General features: G+C 45.6%; 2 protein-coding genes across 2 annotated transcripts in view; both read left to right on the forward strand.

Moving 5' to 3' along the window:
• The window catches only part of LOC309550683 (uncharacterized protein), a 3164715-nt gene that overhangs the window by 589164 nt on the left and 2555534 nt on the right, over positions 1 to 20017 (forward strand). Inside the window, exons 15-16 of the mRNA XM_082251018.1 lie at positions 524 to 621; positions 706 to 951. Of these exons, the coding sequence (XP_082107144.1) occupies positions 524 to 621; positions 706 to 951 (344 nt within the window). The remainder of the gene's footprint in view (positions 1 to 523; positions 622 to 705; positions 952 to 20017) is intronic.
• On the forward strand, positions 1139 to 8301 carry LOC309550732 (uncharacterized protein). The gene is made up of 2 exons (XM_082251069.1): positions 1139 to 1212; positions 6700 to 8301. Exons 1-2 carry the CDS (start codon positions 1149 to 1151, stop codon positions 7728 to 7730), a joined length of 1095 nt encoding a protein of 364 aa, XP_082107195.1. The 5' UTR covers positions 1139 to 1148; the 3' UTR covers positions 7731 to 8301.

The raw sequence follows: 20017 nt of genomic DNA on the forward strand, positions 1-20017 counted from the left end.
ACCGGAGAAGTGAGAAGGATTCTGATAATGTAACATGATATTACTGTTTTTCTTGCATACAGAGATTTCCTCCTCTGAAGCCTGGAGATCATATGACCATCACAGTGCCTCCATGTGATTCCCTGAAACCTGAGATAAACTGCAATAAGAAGATTCTAGAAGTCACCAAGAAGATGATGGAGCTGCTGACAGGAGAGGTGAGCGGTGCTGGGAATTCTGGGACATTATCCAGTAACAGACAAGGGATGTGTCTGGATGGTGACTGTATCATTGTGTGTGTCAGGTTCCTATAAGGTGTCAGGATGTCACTGTCTATTTCTCCATGGAGGAGTGGGAGTATTTAGAAGGACACAAGGATCTCTACAAGGACGTCATGATGGAGAATCAGCCGCCCCTCACATCACCGGGTAAGAGGAGACTTAATTGTAAAGGAGAGAGCAGTACGGAGGCTCCACCTAGATCCCCCATCATCTGATAAACACATAGAAACAATGTATTCAGTCAGTGTGTGTGTTTCCTACAGATGGATCCAGTAATGGGAACCCACCAGAGAGATGTCCCCGTCCTCTGTATTCCCGGGATTCCACACAGGAAGATCACACCATCCCTCACCATCATCAGGTAGATGAGGAACAATCACTGATAGTATCATTGGGATCTATACATTTTCTGCATTGTTACAATTTATTTTTGTTATATATTCAGAGTGGAGACCTGAGAGATTCTAAAGTTTATATTAAAGAGGAGGATGATGAGGATGGGGTGATGGAGGAGTCAGAGTCTCTAAAAGTACACAAAGATCCATACCAGGACACCATAGTGGAGTCATCCAGCTACAGAAACTCACCAGAGAGATGTCCCCATCCTCTGTATTCCCGGGATTCCACACAGGAAGGTCACACCATCCCTCACCATCATCAGGTCGGTGGAGTTGAGGGTCTGGAACATAAAGTGATTGAACACTCCGACATGTGGAGACGATGTGTGGACTCTACAAGATGATATTTTCTATGTGATCTCATATTATAAATACTTCTATATTACAGATGTTATATTCTGCCATTCTGTTGGTTTAGGGTGAAGATCTGATAATCATTAAAGTTGAGGGTGAAGAAGAAGAGATGTATGTGGGGGATGATCAGCAATATATGGAGGAGGATGGAATGATGAGGACATTCAAAGAGAAGGACACTCCTACAGAGATCAGCACAGGTGAGCCATAATATATTCTTCTGTCATCTCTGCTCTGTTACTGCACACTGATTGGTCCAGAGTAGGGTGGGAGATCAGTGATATCAGCCAATAATAGGTTGATAATACTCACTGATACCAGTCCTACATATTATGTCTTCTTTTCTCTCCGAAAAAAACCTTCTCTGTGCTACAGACACAATCTATGTACTCAGACATGATTTGTGTAGATTCTGGGTTCATCCTGCAGTATAAGGCACAGTAGCACAGATATGATACCACAGATTTGCCTTTTCAAAGACTGGGCCCTCTTGTTTTTATCCAACGTATAACTAAATGTTGAAATAAAATTATATTTAATAATAATAAATATGTTTCCATAGTTAGATTAGACCTAGCTTGACTAACGTACCTATGTATATTATACCATGCCTGGAAATCTTCTTTAACAGTCTTGCTGGGATGAAATGTAGTCGGGCTATTGAGCCATTATTGCTTGGCCCTTAGGGTTTGGTTTGGATTTTAAGGGTAACCCCATAAATAAACTGTTGTGGGGTCCTCCAATTTTCTACTAAACCATTAGTTCTGTTTTGGAATCCAAGGGGGAACCCTATGGAAAATACAAGAAAAAAAAAAAAACATAGGGTCTCCACAAAATCAATATCAGACCCTTACCTGAGTATGTCGTCTGGCTAGCCCAGAAAACTAGGGTGAGCATATGTCCCCTTCCTGTACAAGGCTACATGACTTCAACTTGAGGGGTGAACATTGCCAGGTGGAAGCCCTCTGGCAATGCACCATGTCCCCATGTAGATAAGGACATGGGCCTCTTCCCCACCACCCTAACCTGTTAGTTGTTGGGATCTGTAGGTGGGGGGCTTGTTGGAATCTGAAAGCCCCCTTTAAGGTTTTTTTGAGAAAAAATGAGTACCCTTAATGTTAAGTAAACAAACATGCAGACCCACGTCCTATGGTGTAGAACTGTCGTCAATCATGTTCAGCAATACATATCCACATCAATCTCAATGAATGAAAGATGGATCTCCTTATTTTAAAGGTCAAACAAAACTAAAGAAAATTTCCAGCTCAACTCACCAGCCAGCCTGCCGGGTGTCCAGTTCAACCCTATGCCTTTATGGCACTTTTCCACTGCAAGTACCGGCTCATACCGGCTCGGCTCTACTCGGCCCTGCTTGGCCCGGTTTGCTTTTCCACTGCTGGTACCGCATGGGATAGTGTCAGAACGGTTCGGTACGGTACGGTATAGGTTTGCTTTTCTACTAAAGTAGTACTAAGTTAAGTGGGTGGGATAACAACAGGGTGGGTGGGATTCTCTGACCAATCAGTGGCTAGTAGTGACTGCATGCAAAGGATTGTGGGATATGGTACCAGTTTGGTACCTGTTGGAACCACAATCGAGTAGGTACTGTTTTTTCAGAGCCGCACCGTACCGTTCGGTTCAATGCAGTGGAAAAGCAAACCTATACTGTACCGTACCGAACCGTTCCGACCCTATACCATGCGGTACCAGCAGTGGAAAAGCACAAAAGGGTGCCGAACCGGTACGGTTCCATGCAGTGGAAAAGCGCCATTAGAGAGGACTGGGCTCCATGCAGGATCACCTGCCTTCTATTTATCCATTAAAATGCATGTGCTTCTACTGTGGATGGTTTTCTAATTTTCCAGAATTAGGACTGCAGATAATACTGGGGTGCCGGGAAGTGGCTCTGCAGCTTACGCTTGTATTTGCAAATGTGTGCAAACTAAGCTCCTGTTTTTAATGCAGATTTTTAGACAGGGGACTTCGGTTGGTTGCAGGCTGGTTGGTGAGTTGAGCTGGGAACTTTTTTTGGTTTTTTTTGACATGCGTCACCCTTCAATGTGCTCCTTGCTTTAAAGGCTAGGTATAGGGGTGGGCAGTGGCCATTTTTTTTTACTTTGAAGCTGGCTTCCAGATTCTGATACACCCCTCACCCACAGACCCCAATAATTGCCAGGCCAAGGTTGTGGGGGAAGAGTCCTCTGTCCTCATCAACACGGAGACAAGGTGCTTTTCCAGTGTACTACAAGTGTTGAGGGCATGTGGTCTGGTATGATTCAGGAGGTGGTCCAACTTTCCTGAATACTTAGATAAGGGTCTGTTGTAGATTTTAGGAAGGACCTCATCATTTTTTTGTTTTTTTTTTGCATGGGATTCCCTCTTAAAATCCATACCAAACTGTTAGGGTCTGGGGGGGGCAAATGTTATCTTGTGTTTTTTTTTTTTTTTTTACACTATCTCTGCCCCTTTGTTTACATTCACTTGTCAGTGGGCAATCCTTGGTTGATCTCTGAATGGGCCAGGATACATTATTATTATTATTATTATTATACAGGATTTATATAGCGCCACCAGTTTGCGCAGCGCTTTACAATGTGAGGGAAGACAATACAGTTACAATACAGTTCAAAACAGGAGGAACTAGAGGGCCCTGCTCGTTAGAGCTTACAATCTAGAAGGGAGGGTCAAGTGAAACAAAAGGCAATAACCGTGGGGGATGGGTTGATGGAGAAAACAAAGGTACATTTGTTAGGTGTTGGTAGGATAGGCTTCTCCGAAAAGGAGGGTTTTCAGAGATCGCCTAAAAGCTAATAGGGTAGGAGATAATCGGACAGATAAGGGTAAGGAGTTCCATAGGATTGGAGAGGCTCTGGAAAAGTCCTGGAGGTGAGTATGGGAGGAGGTGACGAGGGGGCTAGAGAGCAGGAGGTTTTGAGAGGAACGAAGAGAGCGATTAGGTTGGTATTTTGAGACGAGGCTGGTGATGTAGCTAGGGGCTAATCTGTGGATTGCTTTGTAAGATGTTGTAAGTATTTTGAATTTAATTAGTTGGGTGAGCAGAAGCCAGTGGAGGGCTTGACTAGTTTAAGACATTGGCAGCCAAACAACCAGATATAATACTTCTGCTAAATGCTTCACTTCATGCATCAGCCAGAGGTTTGGCTCAGCTGATCACCCATTTATTTAGGCCATTTACCTATCACGTACCTGGTGAAGACTTGAACATTGCAAGGCCCTCTCTTGCACCTCCTGCCCAACACTTTGGCTGGTGGTGTCTACTCTTTATGTGGATAGAGCTGAAAGTCCTCAGGACAGGATGCAGAAGCAGCTTGGCCCCCGATGCAGAAGGTGGTAATGGGAGCCGGGAAACAGGCAGAAGACAAAAACAGCCAGGTAGCAAGGGGCAGAATCAGCAGGCAGAGCAAGTCCAGGAAGCAAAGCCAAGGTCAGTAACAGCCAGGAAAAGCAGTAGAGAATCAGCAGAAAGAGCAAAGCCAAGATCAGTAACAGCTGGGCAAAGCAGTACAGGATCAGCAGAAAGCAAGTTCGGGTAGCAAAGCCAAGGTCAGTAACAGTCGAGCAAAACAGTATAGAATCGGCCAGAGGTTTGGCTCAGCTGATCACCCATTTAGTTAGGCCATTTACCTGTCACGTAACTGGTGAAGACTGGAACATGGCAGGGTCCTCTCTTGCACCTCCTGCCCAACACTTTGGCTGGTGGTGTCCACTCTTTATGTGGATAGAGCTGAAAGTCCTCAGGACAGGATGCAGAAGCAGCTTGGCCCCGAAGCAGGAGGTGGTAATGGGAGCTGGGAAACAGGCAGAAGTCAAAAACAGCCAGGTAGCAAGGGGAAGAATCAGCAGGCAGAGCAAGTCCAGGAAGCAAAGCCAAGGTCAGTAACAGCCAGGCAAAGCAGTAGAGAATCAGCAGAAAGAGCAAAGCCAAGATCAGTAACAGCCGGGGAAAGCAGTACAGGATCAGCAGAAAGCAAGTTCAGGTAGCAAAGCCAAGGTCAGTAACAGTCGATCAAAACAGTACAGAATCAGCCAGAGGTTTGGCTCAGCTGATCACCCATTTAGTTAGGCCATTTACCTATCACGTACCTGGTGAAGACTGGAACATGGCAGGGCCCTCTCTTGCACCTCCTGCCCAACACTTTGGCTGGTGGTGTCCACTCTTTATGTGGATAGAGCTAAAAGTCCTCAGGACAGGATGCAGAAGCAGCTTGGCCCCGAAGCAGGAGGTGGTAATGGGAGCTGGGAAACAGGCAGAAGACAAAAACAGCTAGATAGCAAGGGGCAGAATCAGCAGGCAGAGCAAGTCCAGGAAGCAAAGCCAAGGTCAGTAACAGCCAGGCAAAGCAATACAGAATCAGCAGAAAGCCAAGATCAGTAACAGCCGGGCAAAGCAGTACAGGATCAGCAGAAAGAGCAAGTTCAGGTAGCAAAGCCAAGGTCAGTAACAGCCGGGCAAAACAGTACAGAATCAGTGGAAAGAGCAAGTCCAGGTAGCAAAGCCAAGGTCAGTAACAGCTGGGAAAATTAGTACAGAACCAGCAGGCAAAGGAGAGTCCAGTAATCAGGCGGAGGTAAAGGGAAACCAGATGAGCAGGTAGGCAGAGGCAAAGTCTAGAGATAAGCCAGGTCATACAAGATTAGGCAAAAAGAGGGGACGAGGTCTCAGGAACAGACCAGAGTGACAGACCAGTTTAAATAGGCTGCTGGGCGCCAAGGGTGCAGGCTAATTGCTATAGATGGTGGGCGTGGTGAACGTCTGATATTGCCCTTTTGCTTAGACGTACGAGTGAGTGTGCAATGCGCACTCACATGAGCATAAGTCCACACTGGCTTTCTGATCCCTGGAATCCGGTTTACCTTACATTGCCCAGCGTCCAAAAGAGCAACCACTGGGAGCTCATCCCTGTTTATGTAGATTCTGGGGTTCATCTGGCAGTGTTAGGTTGTGTTTTTTTCTCCTAGTTACAGTAGCACAGATAGAAGTAGACAGAGTGACATAAAACTTTATTTACAGGCTTCTTGGAATGAAAATTAGGGAATGACATAAACTGAAACACAGTGTTGGATTCAGCATTTTCTTTCATATCAGACATTTCTGAATTTCTAATGTCCGGTTTTCAATAAATTATCTGGTCACTTCTGAAGGTCCTCCCTAAGAACCAGTAGAGAGGCATACACAGTAATTTGTTTATAACAGGAGGTTGTTAATAAGAAGTCATCACCTGGGAGAAGGTATAGAAATACTCTCTGGGGTGGGTTGTAGAGATAAGAAAGCAAACCCTGGACCTCTTCTTGAGATGAAGATGAGAATTCTTTATCACCAGAAGCCAAGGCCTATGGTCACTTTTTCTATGCTAAAGGGTCTACAAGCCTGAACTTAAACATCTTAAATATCAGAGATCACTTGACCAGTGCCTAGGCTTGTGGTTGTGCGAAGAGCATGCACCTCCCAGTCATCGTTGGTTTCTGATCAACTGACAAGCCTGTAAAAATGTAGAAGTGATCTGGGAGGAGGAACAAAGGCCCTTTTACTTTAGAGGGGAAGTCACAGCTGGTTGGGACATCCACAGAGAACATCCAATCATTGAAACCTACTTGATCCAAATGGAATCTTGATATAAGTGAATGAACCCTCTCATATATAGTGATCATGTTTTTATATTTTCCAGAGCACACCATCGAGAAACCCTCAAAGGATCGTCTCACTTTATCTCCAGGTTGTAAAATGGAAGATGAGGACATCACAAGAGATTGTGCAGGAGAAAAGACAATGAGCTCAGCTATGGATGGAGGACTTCACAGTGTAGATAGACTATTGAATCCCTCTGACTCTGAGCAACCTCTGAGGGATGATGCCGAGAAATTCTCCTGTCCTGAATGTGGGGAAAGCTTTAGCTCTGAATTAAGCCTTACTGTACATCAGAGATCTCACACGGGTGAGAAGGTTCATTCCTGTTTTGAGTGCGGGGAATGTTTCCTTCTTAAATCAGAATTCATTATACATTGCAGAGCTCATATGGGAAAGAGGCCAAATTCCTGCTTTGAGTGTGGGAAATGTTTTACACAGAAATCAATTCTTGTTAGACATCTGAGATCTCACACGGGGGAGAAGCCATATGCCTGCCCTGAGTGTGGTAAATGTTGTTTGCAGAAATCAGATCTTGTTAAGCATCAAAGATCTCATACGGGGGAGAAGCCGTATTCTTGCCCTGAATGTGGGAAATGTTTTATACAGATATCAAATCTATTCAGACATCAGAGATCTCACACAAGGGAGAAGCCATATTCCTTCCCTGAGTGCACAAAATGTGTTTTACAAAATAAAAGCCTTGTTACACACCAGGGATTGCATATGGAGGAGAAGCCACATTCCTGTCCTGAATGTGGGAAATGCTTTACATGGCATTCAAACCTTGTTAGACATCAGAGATGTCACACAAGGGAGAAGCCATATTCTTGCCCTGAGTGTGGGAAATGTTATTCACAGAAAATACACCTTGTTCTACATGTGAGATCTCACACAGGAGAGAAGCCATATTCTTGCCCTGAGTGCAAAAAATGTTATGCACGGAAACAACACCTTGTTAGACATCTGAGATCTCACACTGGGGAGAGGCCGTATTCTTGCCCCGAGTGTGGGAAAGGTTTTTCAAGGAAATCTCACCTTGTTAGACATCAAAGATCTCACAGAGGAGTGTAGTGATGAGTTTAACATTTCTGGGTTCAGCTCCTGGGAGGTTCGCTGAACTGCTCTTAAGTTCTGAATATTATTCTGAACCCTATTAAAGTTAATAGGATCAGAATCTTTCAAATCAATTCAGGCCATTTTTAAGGCTAATATGTGGGCTGGCTCCACTTTTACTAGCTTTAAGCCCACATGGTTCTTAGGCTACGCCAGGCAGTGGGAGGGGTCACTTGCCCTGCACAAGCATACTTTCTGTGTGTGCAGGCACTCACCAATGCCAGGGACTGGGTGGAGGCCACATTCAGGTAAAATCAACCTTAAGGCAGCTCCCGACTTAGATTTGAGCCATGCCCAGTGTGTAGAAGCTAACTGTACTGAGTTCCTCTGCGACGTGCTGTGTCCCATGTCACTACATTCTCCTAGAGTTACTGCCTGTCTCCCGGAATCTCCTCCATGCTCTTGAGACTGTGCTGGGAGACACAGCAAACCATCTGGCAATGGCATGTATTGATGTGCCATCCTGTAGGAGTTGGATTGCCTGTGCAACCTCTATAGGGTCCAGGTATCGCCCCTCATGCTACCAGTAGTGACACTGACCCTAGCCAAATGCAAAACTAGTAAAAAACAGTCAGAAAAGTTGAGTAGGGAAAAAACATGTCCGTGGCCTCCACCTGTAAAACCATTCCTGTTTTGGAGGTTGTCTCATTGTTGCCCATCTAGTGCACCTGTTGTTAATTTCATTAACACTAAAGTAGCTGAAACTGATTAACAAGCCCCTCTGCTTCTTAACTGACCAGATCAATAACCCAGAAGTTTAACTGCTTTGATGTTATTCTCTGATTAAAAAGTGTTCCTTTAATTTTTTTGAGCAGTGTATATATGTATATATATAGTGACAGAGGGAGACTCTGTCACTGGAAGAATTTAGGAAAAGGTGTCACAGGATTCCCATTTAGGGTTAAAACGAGGTTCAGAACTTTCATTTCTGAGTGCAGAAAGCTGTGTTTTTGGCTTTCTCCAGATTCTATCGTTCTGGATCAGAACTTTCAATCCTGTGTCTGGGTTTTGCTAGATGCTTGCAACCTGGCTGACTACACAGGTGTGCAGGTCATTATATACACAGGGCTTAGGATAGCTCAGAGCTCCCAGTGTGGGAGACGGAAGGTCTCACCCGGGGTCAGGGGGGCCCAGCCAGAAGCCAAGGGACAGAGGGTCTCATCGAGGGGTCAGAGTACCCAGCCAGGAGACAACAGGTCTCAGTTCCAGGAGTCAGGTTGGCTCCTATCCTAACCCTAATCCATAGGCCAGAGGTGAGCTGTGTAGCAAGGAGCTGCAACTAAATGCTAGAGAGCCAAGTGTTCCAGGAGAGGTGGACAAGACAGTCAAAGGGACTGATAAAAGGAGGAACAGTGTTGCCAACAAGTGATCCAGGTGGCTTTGTATTTTCATTTATGTATGTTATGTGAAAGATTCCACCTGCGTGGGCAACTGATGTACTGATGTAAATCAAACTGCGCTAACACAAAAAATAAAGTAACTCGATACTGTGTAAGTGGAAATAGCTGCTAGCACTCCAACCGACAAAAATGGTAACAGAATAAAATAGATATATAGTGCAGCGCTAAAAATATGGTGAATAAATGTGCACAAATAAATGCTAACACATATGAATAATCAATCCAAAGTGGAGCCAAAATTCATAAATAGAAAAGAAAGTCCAAAAAAGAACAAATAAAGAAAAAAAGTCCAATAAATCCACAAAGAAAGAATTGTGACTTGAAGAAATGATCCCACACAGAAAAATGTGACTTGAAGAGGTGATAAATCCCACACCAAGAGAATACAGATATGCTCACCAGATGGTATGGACCCAGAATACTATACAGCAAATGGGTCATACAAGCTGAATATACAGGTGTCCACAGCCCCGAATGATGGGAACCTCTGCAGCGTCTCTGGATCACAGGTTGGGTGTAGGTAGGTATCCTCAAATCGCTCCACACGGAAATGCCCAGGAATCCCCACTCATGGTTAGGTGAAAAGGGATAAACCAAAAGACACCATAGCGTAATACCGTATGGGCAATTTATTATAGGTAAAAGAAATACACTAAATAAAAGAGGGTTGACACGCCCTAAAAATACATTTTAGACTGGCGCAACTCATTGTAAACGCACCTACTGCTTGAGTCTAAACTACATTTCCTGGTAAACTTCTCTCTGTTTGTAAACAATGGCAATTTCCTTCATCCATATCATGAGGGTTATAAGTAGAGATGGGCTCAGGCGTGTTCTGGATCCTAGTCCCAACCCACCTGCCTGATCCCACCAGGAAGCCAACGCTGCACACCGCTAATCACAGGCATTGAGACATCTGCGGACTGGGAAATGTCTCAATGCCTGTGATTAGCGGTGTGCAGCATTGGCATCCTGGCGGGATCAGGCAGGTGGGTTGGGACTAGGATCCCGAACATGCCTGAACCAATCTCTAATTATAAGGGAGACCCTACAAAATACACACAAAAAGGTCACTTGTGTCCCAGCAACCAATGGATGCTGGGAAGGATTGCCGGCCACATCTGAGCAACTGATGGCATTGTCCATTTCTAGGATGCCAGTGACCACAGGTCATTGCTAGCTTTGGTGCAACAAAAAAACAAAAGGCATGGACTCCCCACAAAATCAATACCAGGCCCTTATCCTTGATAAGGATCTGGTGTGGATTTTAAAAGAAACCCCCCTCCAAAAAAAGAAATGGCATGAAGTCTCCCCCAAATTCCATACCAGACCATTCAAGTGGGGTATGGAAGGGTAGACCGCATATAAAAAAAACAGGGAAAAGTGTTGGGTCTATCCCAAAGTATGCAGTCTGGCTGGCCAGGAATGGAGAGGCAACAAGCATGTGTATCCCCCCCCCCCCCACTCCTGCATCATACCAGGCCACATATCCTTAAAATGAGGGATCTTCCTTGACAAAGCACCTTATTCCCCTGTGGAGGAGGAAAAGAGCCTCTTCCCTAAATCCATAGCCTTGTGGCTGTGGGGTCTGCAGGGGAGGCAAAATCTAAAAACTGCCTTGAAAATAAGTGTGCCATTAGGGTAGCCTATGCTTAGCGCTGTCAAATGGAGTCCCAGCCACAGGTGTGACATCACACTTGAAGCTAGTGCTGGATGGAGGGATGTGTTTTGGGCCATTCCTCCCTTTCATCAGCCCCTGAAACACGTCCCTGCATATGTCACTAACTTGGTGGGACTCCGTTTGACAGCACACAAAATGACCTTCCTTTGTCACTGCAGCGTTTCTTTATCTAAGATCTGTTGTACAGTATGTAGATATGAGGTAGCAGGATACAGGTCAGGAGCAAGATTACGGTCAGCAGTAAGACCAAGGTCAAGAGCAGAGCGTCAATAACCAGCTATGTGGCACACAGACAAAACACTGAGGCACTAAAGGTAGCAAGAGAGGGGGTTATCTACCTTCCCAGCAACCATTATCAGGTGGAGACTAGGATCTGCTGGAAGACATCTACTGATGGATACCAGACTTGCACACTTCATTGTTGAGAACCACAGTGCTACCAGCAGGTAATTCAGGCCCTGACAGTTCCCCTCTCTTAAGAAGCAGCCTTCAGGCCCTCTGCCTAGCCTTGATCATAAAAGTTCTAAACAGAGACCCATGTGCTGGATACATCCAAAAGGAAGCTCTCCTATCATCACTGTCTGAAGACGAGTCAGATTTCTTTCGGCCAAACTGCAGGATACCCTGCCACTGGGGTCTGGAATCTGTCAGGTTGCCCTGTTGCAGGGTCTGGTTACTGGTTGGTTTCCCTGTTGCAGGGTCTGGTTACTGGCTGGTTGCCCTGTTGCAGGGTCTGGTTACTGGCTGGTTGCCCTGTTGCAGGGTCTGGTTACTGGCTGGTTGCCCTGTTGTAGGATCTGGTAACTTGCTGGTTGCCCCACCACTGGGATCTGAAAACAGGCTGTCCAGCAGATCCGATTCTCTAATAGGTGCAACAATTAAAACCTGCAGTTCGTTAAGGCAGCAGATATCCAAATGTTGGAACCCCATGAGCCACCGGGATTCCTAGCACTGCGGTGATCAAACCATACAATTATCCTGACCAGTCACATTGGTGGACAATGGACATTGTCTGGATTGATTCACCAATACAGTCATTCAAGTAGGATGGCATTGCTTACATATGCCTGGACTGCTTTACCAGAGATTTATGCAGCCACAACTGTGTAGGGATCTACTGCCCTCCACTGTCTGCATTTTTAAATATCTGCAAATATATTATGTACGGTATGCACTTCCTGGTCTTGGGTCATTGGTTTTAAAACCCCAGAAGGAGAAAATATGAGAGAAGGAGAGAAGTGGACTGAGAGAGTAAGAAAGTCTCAGCCAGATACCTGTCCATGCTGTTAACCCCAAGCCAGTTGGGACTATTATGCAAGTATTCCTATGATCTAATAGTTTAAAGCGGAGTTCCACCCTGGAATACTTTTTTTTAATAAAAATACCCCCGGGACAGTCAGGGCTAGTACATTCCACAATGGCTAGCCTCTGATCTGTCCCGGGTTGCACTTACCTTTTAGGACAAATACTTACCTTGAAAAAGTATTGTCCAGCGCTGCCATCTCAGGTGTGGGCAGCTTGAAGCCAGCGCGATCCTCTTCTGCGTCCTCTTCCGTCTTCTTCGGTCCCACGATGCACTGCACCGGCCCCGACGTCACTTCCGGTGCGCACGCGTCATCCCTCCACAGCTTCTGGGCATGCCCAGAAGCTGTTTAGAAGGGAATGATACACGCGCCCCGGAACTGACGTCGGGGCCGGTGCAGGAGCAATGATTCCAGGGAGCAATGACGTTCAGCTCCCAGGAATCATTGCAAAGCCAGGAAGTGACGACGGGCCGTGGCCGCCGAGGGGAGGAAGAAGGAAGTAAGGTAAGTATATTTTCTTCTCTACGAGGTAAGTAAAAAAAAAAAAAAAAAAAATGGGATTATCCATTTGTTTTTCAGGTGACCCGGAGCGAGAAGATGGAGGTAAGTATCATTTTAGGGTGGAACTCCACTTTAACTGCAACTTCTGAGTGTTTATCTAAATCCTTGTGACAGACTCAGGCTGTCTCTTGAGTTCCAATGCCACAGTTCCAGTGCCACACCACAGTTTCTGCCTGTGAGAAGCTCCAATCCAGGCTGGATGGAGAACAGTTGGAGGATCTCTCCAATACTGCAGATCTTGTCTTCGCGTATCTGACACAAAGACATTTGCCACATGATCCTAAGGGGCCCCTGCAACTGGACTTTCCTGCAACAGTCTTCTGGAAGTATCTCTTTTAATAACTACATATACCTGGGTATATGTGCACAATTCCACCAAGATTCCTATCGAGTTCTTTGCTGATCATATCTGTTTGTACATTGGATGTATGTGCTGTTATTATTTTCTCTTCTAATATAAAGCTGGTGTTATCTCTATACTGTTTGCAGCTTTTTACTTACAGATAATGTTTTATGCTGGTTGCAATAATTCTTCTGCTCCCAATGACTTTGTTTAGATTACTGGTAAATTTCCCGGGAAGGGAACCCCCTCTGTTCACAGATGCTCTGTCCTTGGTGGAGGCACTGCCAACCTTATTATCAAGCGCACTCTTCTACTTCGCAAGGATTCTGGTTCTCCTATTTACCTACAAGTTTAGCTCAATTTGGGGTGCACCATGTCTCATAACCCCCCAATAAAAGGGCTACACATGTGTGGAGTTAGCTGTGGGGTTCTTGTCCTCGACTATTTGGACTATGCTCTGCAACCACCTCCCTGACACCTAGTCGACAAGTGTAAGAACTGTTGCTGGTTGTTAGGATACCGACTGTTGGTATCCAGTAACAGCAGGGTGACCAGTTTAGTTCCAGTATAGCTGCACTTAACTGAAAGTGTGTAAAGTAAGGTTTAATTATAATGAATCAAAAATCCATCCAACACCAGCAAACAGAATACAAGGCCAAAGTGAAAATTTATGTGAACAGTTAACCAAACGACAGAATATCTAATTAGCAACCTAACTATAATACATTATATACACTGGAGGGGGATAACACAAATAAGCAGGGGAATACAGGAGATGCAAGGAACCACCAGAGAGATGGATCAAGAAGGGGTGCAGAGAGCTGGGATCAGGAACGGGGGGGGGGGAGGCAGATACCAGCCTCATATGAGCCTCCCAGGCTGGTGGATGCGGTGATTTGAGGGTGGGGGGCTTACCGGAAGCTGGAAACCCCCTTTAACCACTTAAGCCCCGAAAATTTTGGCTGCTCAAAGACCAGGTCCTATTTTGCGATTCGGCACTGCATGAATTTAATGGACAATTGCGCGGTCGTGCGACGCTGTACCCAAATGAAATTGACGTCCTTTTTTTCCCACAAACAGAACTTTCTTTTGGTGGTATTTGATCACCTGTGTGATTTTGATTTTTTTGCGCTATAAACATAAAAAGAGCGACAATTTTGAAAAAATAACAATATTTTTCAAATTTTTTTTATAGGAAATTCTCAAAAAAAAAGTGAAAATCAAAATGTTTTAACATTTTAGGCCAATTTGTTTTCTGCTACATATTTTTGGTAAAAAAAATTGCAATAAGCGGATTTTGATTGGTTTGCGCAAAAGTTATTGCGCTTACTAACTACGGGAAAGATTTATGTAATTTTTCTTGTTTTTTTTTTTAACTAGCGATCTGCTATTTTTTTTTTTTGCGGGACTGCGACATTGCGGCGGACAGATCGGACCCCTGACTGACATTTATGACACTTTTGGGGGGGGGGGGACCAGTAACATTACTACAGTAATCAGTGCTATAAATATGCACTGTTACTGTAAAAATGACACTGGCAGGGAAGGGGTTAACTTTATTAGTGATCAAGGGGTTAAGTGTGTCCCTAGGGGCGTGATTCTAACTGTCAAGGGGCGTGGCTTTTGATGTAACCACAGAGACATACGATCCTACATAGCAGGATCATATAGTCTCTGCAGTTACACAGGGGAGAATGAGAGGTGGCTTTGTTTACATCAGCCGCCTGCCTTTCTCCCTCTCCAGCGGGAGATCGCGAGTGGCCGGCGGACATCGGAGCCGCCGGTCACTCGCACGGGGAAAGCAGGGAACGAGCGGGGTGCGGGAGCGCTCGCCCCCTAGAGGCTCGTGGGCGAGTGACGTACTCCTATGTCACTTTGCCCAGGAGGGGCTGACCGCCGCAAGTGGTTAAAAAAAAGACGATTAGGTGCAAATAAACACACACCTTTGACAGTCCTCTTTTAACAAAAAAAAAAGTCCCACTATGTAAATCTATTTTCAATCGCGTTGACCAATAATGCAGATCTTCATCAGTCAATATGAAGGACGATCCAAATGGCCTGTCAAAAATAGAAATGGCAAACACCCATGACTATCCAATTTTGATGGACTCCATATAACAACTGAGACATCACAGACTTTGGGCGGCTAATAAGTGATAGTAGCATCCTACTCCACACACAGGCAGGAAAGGGAGACCCATGAGGTGGTAGTAGATAGGACTGCACTCCATAGAGCGGTTTTTTTGTCTCTTTAGCCACTGGCTCCCTCTACCCTTCTGACCCACCTTCACCTCTCGGAAAAGGTCCAGGCTGGAGCCCTTGCGCTGGCACTGCTGAGACTGCTCTCTTCAAAGAAGAGTCTCGAGGTAGACACAAAGACATAAAGAGGGTCATCTGTGTCACTGAGAACAAAGTCTAAAGCCCCGTACAGACGATCAGATTATCGACCGATCTGTCCTCCGTTTTTTGTGGCATGCTAGTCCGATGTGGAAAGTGAAGAGGTTATTTTCATACGAATTTTCCCGTACGACACAATTCTACTTCAGAAGTTATGTCATGTGTTGGATTGTTTTGTATGTGTTCTTTCGTCTCTGAGCATGCCTAGTCTTGCTCTTAAGATTTTTTTCCGTGGAAATCTGTGCTAATGAGTCGAAAATCGGACGTTGTATTACGGACAACAAAAATTTTATAGCATGCACATCAGGATTTTGTCAGCCGAAAAGTCGGAGTCGGCTGTCGAAAACAATATATACTAACAATCCGAAAATCGGCAGATCGGTCGTCGGACAAAACTTCCCTTCCGAATTTCTTATCATGTGTACGGGGCTTTAGTGTAATCCAGCATTAATGGTCAGTGGTGATACCTGATCACACATTCCCGCTGCCTCTCTGCTGATGTCGGAGTTATACTTTTACTGTCAGAAAGGAGATCACTGCTCCCAACAGTCCGCTATAATTGCAGTGCCTGGTGATGGAACCCGGGGAGTGTTCCAGCTGTCATCTCCTCACTGCCACTCTGTACAGAGTCCTGGAACCTGAGGGATTAGGACAGGCTGGGACAGTAGTCGAAATTCTGGGAATGTCCTGCAAAATTGAAGACACTTGGAAACAATGACAAGGCCGTGTTCACAGTATGAGACATTTCTCAGGACTGCAGTTCCTCTGAGCTTCACAAGGTGGTAATGTCACTAATACAGAGACAGGCAGTCTCTGTGGAAAACTGACGGGAAATGTTGTCAAGTACAGACAGGAAGTGATGTCAAGGACAGACAGGAAGTGATGTCAGGTACAGACAGGAAGTTCCAGTGAGAGCCTGAGGTGAGTTGAGAAGAAGTAGAGAGAAGACATTGCTGGAAGTGGCAACAGAGGAGGTAATAAGATCTTATTTTCTATTTACACCCAGTAACCCCCCGTCATGTCCGTCCTCTTCCTCCATAGTCACTGTGACGTCTTTTATCTCCAGCAGGTGATGATACACACATATATAGTGTGGAAACCTAGATTAACCCCTTCAGGGTCACAACATTTCCCCACTTACAAGACCGGAACATTGTCCTTATTTTACAGATGTGTCACCTTCTCACTAGGGATGAGATGAACTGTCCTGAAATTGGTATAGGGCCAGACTGGAAATAAAATTCAGCCCTAAAAAAAAATAAAAAGAAATTCAGCCCTGGAAATAATTTCATACCAGCCCCATAGCATTATTATACCAGCCCAACAGCATAACGTCATTTTTTTTGTTCATAAAAGGAAAAAACATGCATTTTAAAGCAGATTTGAAGAGTGTATTATATATAGATAAGACAGATATGAAAGCGCATAGGGCTTTATATATATATATATATATATATGAGCAAATTCGGGTTAAAAGTGGTAAAAGTGCGGACATGGTAAAGGAAGTGGTCATAGGCTGCACGGACATGGTACAGGAGATGTCAGAGGCTGTGGACATGGTGCAGGAGATGCAGGGGCTGCAGACATGGTGCAGGAGATGCAGGGGCTGCGGGCATGGTGCAGGAGATGCAGTGGTTGCGGGCATGGTGCAGGAGATTCAATTCAGGGGCTGCGGGCATGGTGCAGGGGCTACAGACATGGTACAGGAGATGCAGGGTTTACGGGCATGGTGCAGGGCTGCGGGCATGGTGCAGGGGCTGCGGGCATGGTGCAGGAGATGCATTGGCTGCGGGCATGGTGCGGGGTCTGCGGACATGGTACAGGAGATGCAGGGGCTGCGGACATGGTACAGGAGATGCAGGGGCTGCAGGCATTGGGCAGGGGCTGCGGGCATGGTGCAGGTGATACAGGGGCTGTGGACATGGTGCAGGGGCTGCGGACATGGTGAGGGGGCTGCGGGCATGGTGCAGGGGCTGCAGACATGGTACAGGAGATGCAGGGGCTGCAGGCATGGCACAGGAGATGCAGGGGCTGCAGGCATGGCACAGGAGATGCAGGGCTGTGGACATGGTACAAGGAGATGCAGGGCTGCTGGCATAGTGCAGGAGATGCAGTGCTTCGGGCATGGTACCAGAATCTCCTGTACCATGCCCGCAGCACTGCATCTCCTGAGGAGTCTCACTTACCTTTTGGTGAGACGCCTTACATTTAAATATGGCGCCGCCCTGCGCCAGTGCGTCACCGTGCACGTGCCGTCTGCCCAGGAATATCCGAACGTGTAGGGGCTTTCCCGAGCGGCGGTGGCGCATGCTCAATGCGCATGTCGGCCATCCGCGGCCATTTTTTTTTTAACAGGTCTTTAGCAGCCCCAGGGCAGGGGGAACTTGCCGGACTACAGGGAAATTAGGTAGGCCAGTCCGGCACTGGATTGGTTGGAGTGTTGTTCAGTGAACTTCGAAGCCATTCGGATGCCAAACCCAAATCCTATTAATGGGAGCCAAATCTGTCAAATTTCTGGGCTAATAGTCAGGGGGCTGTCGAAAAATAGTATGGTGGGTGGGCACTGCCCTGAGGAACATGTACTATTGCAAAAAAATGTGATGGGACATCTCTGTGATGTACAGAAAGTGCTGCAGCAGCACTGATATATTGCAAAGAAACTTATTTAGAATTGCAAGCAAATGACATTTCACTGCCGGCTTCTTTGTTTTGAAAACAAAAAAACATCATACAGACCCCTCCAAGGGTTAGCTATGTCTTTTTGAAGACCTTTATGGGGGGTCTGTGTGGGGGGTCGGTTTTTTGTTTTTTACGGTGAAGTACAGCCAAAGCTCATTTAGTTGTACTTCTCCTGTGGATCATAGGAGCGCAGTTCGTTCTGCACTCCTGTGACCCTTTTTCAGCAGACAGCAGGCTGAAGTCACAGACCCGGCCCAGGCTTGCAAAGATCGTGACCCTATGGTCGTGATCTGCCCACATGCCTGGATCGGCACCATGGAGTCTGGGAGCCTAAACCGGCTGCTCCCACCCCCCCTTTACAGCCTAGCCTTCCAGTCACCGGCTCTCTACTTACAGAGCTCTAAGAACTGAGCATTCGGCGGCGTTTGATCGCTCAGTTCTCAATCTTAGAGCCAGCGGGGCACAGATGCATCATTGGACCAATTAAAAAAAAGAAAAAAAACATTACCATAAATCTTTTAAAGAATCCGGCACTAAAATGTTGTTTGCTGGCAATTTATGCTGTGTTTTTTCCTTTGTAAATGTTGCTTTAGCACATGGTATGCCAAGAATGAATAAAAAAATTGTGTAGATTCCCTCCCAAAATACATACAAGATGCACTAGTACCTCACTCCAAAAAAAAAAAAAAAAACAAATTGGGTGATGTTCCCCTAAAAATCTATATCAGACCCTTAATCTGAGCATGGTGTCCTGGCTTGACAGGAAAGGGGATGAGTGTATGCCCCCATCTCCTCCTAAACAATACCAGTACTCGAGTCACCTCCATCAGATCATCCCCTGCAGCTATTACCTTTTGTACCACCTCGGACTCCCTTAGATCGTAAGCAGAGCCCTCCTATTCCTTCTGTATTGAAATCAAACTGTTGGTGCTATATGAATCCTGTATAATAATAAAAACAGGCCACATGCCCCCCAATATGGAGGGTGCAAAAGCACCTTGTCACCATGGTGATGAAGACAAGGGCCTCTGCCCCACAACCCTGGCTAGTGGTTCGTGGTGGTTCGTGGGGGACTGTGGATTGAGGTGCATATTGGAGTCTGGAAGACCTCTTTAATATTCATATTTAATATTGTCCATTCTGCTGACGGTGTGCGGCGAGGAGGGAGGCTTGTGGGCAGTCCTGCTCCTGTGTATATATGGCTGTTTTCTATCAGAGGATCATTTCTCCTCTCTGTCCTATATAATAGGCAGAAGTGGCTTTATCTGTGACCCCCTGAGGGATTGGTTTATTCATTCAGTTGCACACCTTCACAGTGCCTGCATAGACATAGTGAATGCTAGCTAGCACACTTTTCATCTCTGATCAATTTAAGGGCATTCTGTCTATGTCAGTGGATTGCGCTTTATACTGTTTTTATACATATTTATGCTCTTTGTGGAGTATATCCGAGTTCTGGTCACTTCACGATAACATTGCTGACCGGGGCAATCATTTACTCTCCTCATCTCTCACTGAAGGGGTGTCTATTATATCTGTTATGGGATCCTGAAGAAGCCCTCCTCCGTGGACGAAACGCGTAGATCCAGGCTCAGAATGACCCACATCTGATGTTTAACTGTTTCTGTGAGATACACTTTATGATATGATGTACTCCATATTATAGTTATTTGTTGTACTTTTTACATACATTTTTTGATACTAATAAATACAAATTTTTATGTGAGTTGTAATGTCTTTCTATGCCGGACACTATTGATATCCCTCTTCACTCATCCCTTATCTCCTATGGAGTAAGAGGGTGAATGTTCCCCACTTCTCTTTAATATTAAAGTGGCCCCCAGATAACACCCCCCCCCCCCACATAGTACCTCCACTTA

This window comes from Pelophylax lessonae (genome assembly GCF_965119305.1).
Source record: "Pelophylax lessonae genome assembly, chromosome: 3".
Taxonomy (NCBI): Eukaryota; Metazoa; Chordata; class Amphibia; order Anura; family Ranidae; genus Pelophylax; species Pelophylax lessonae.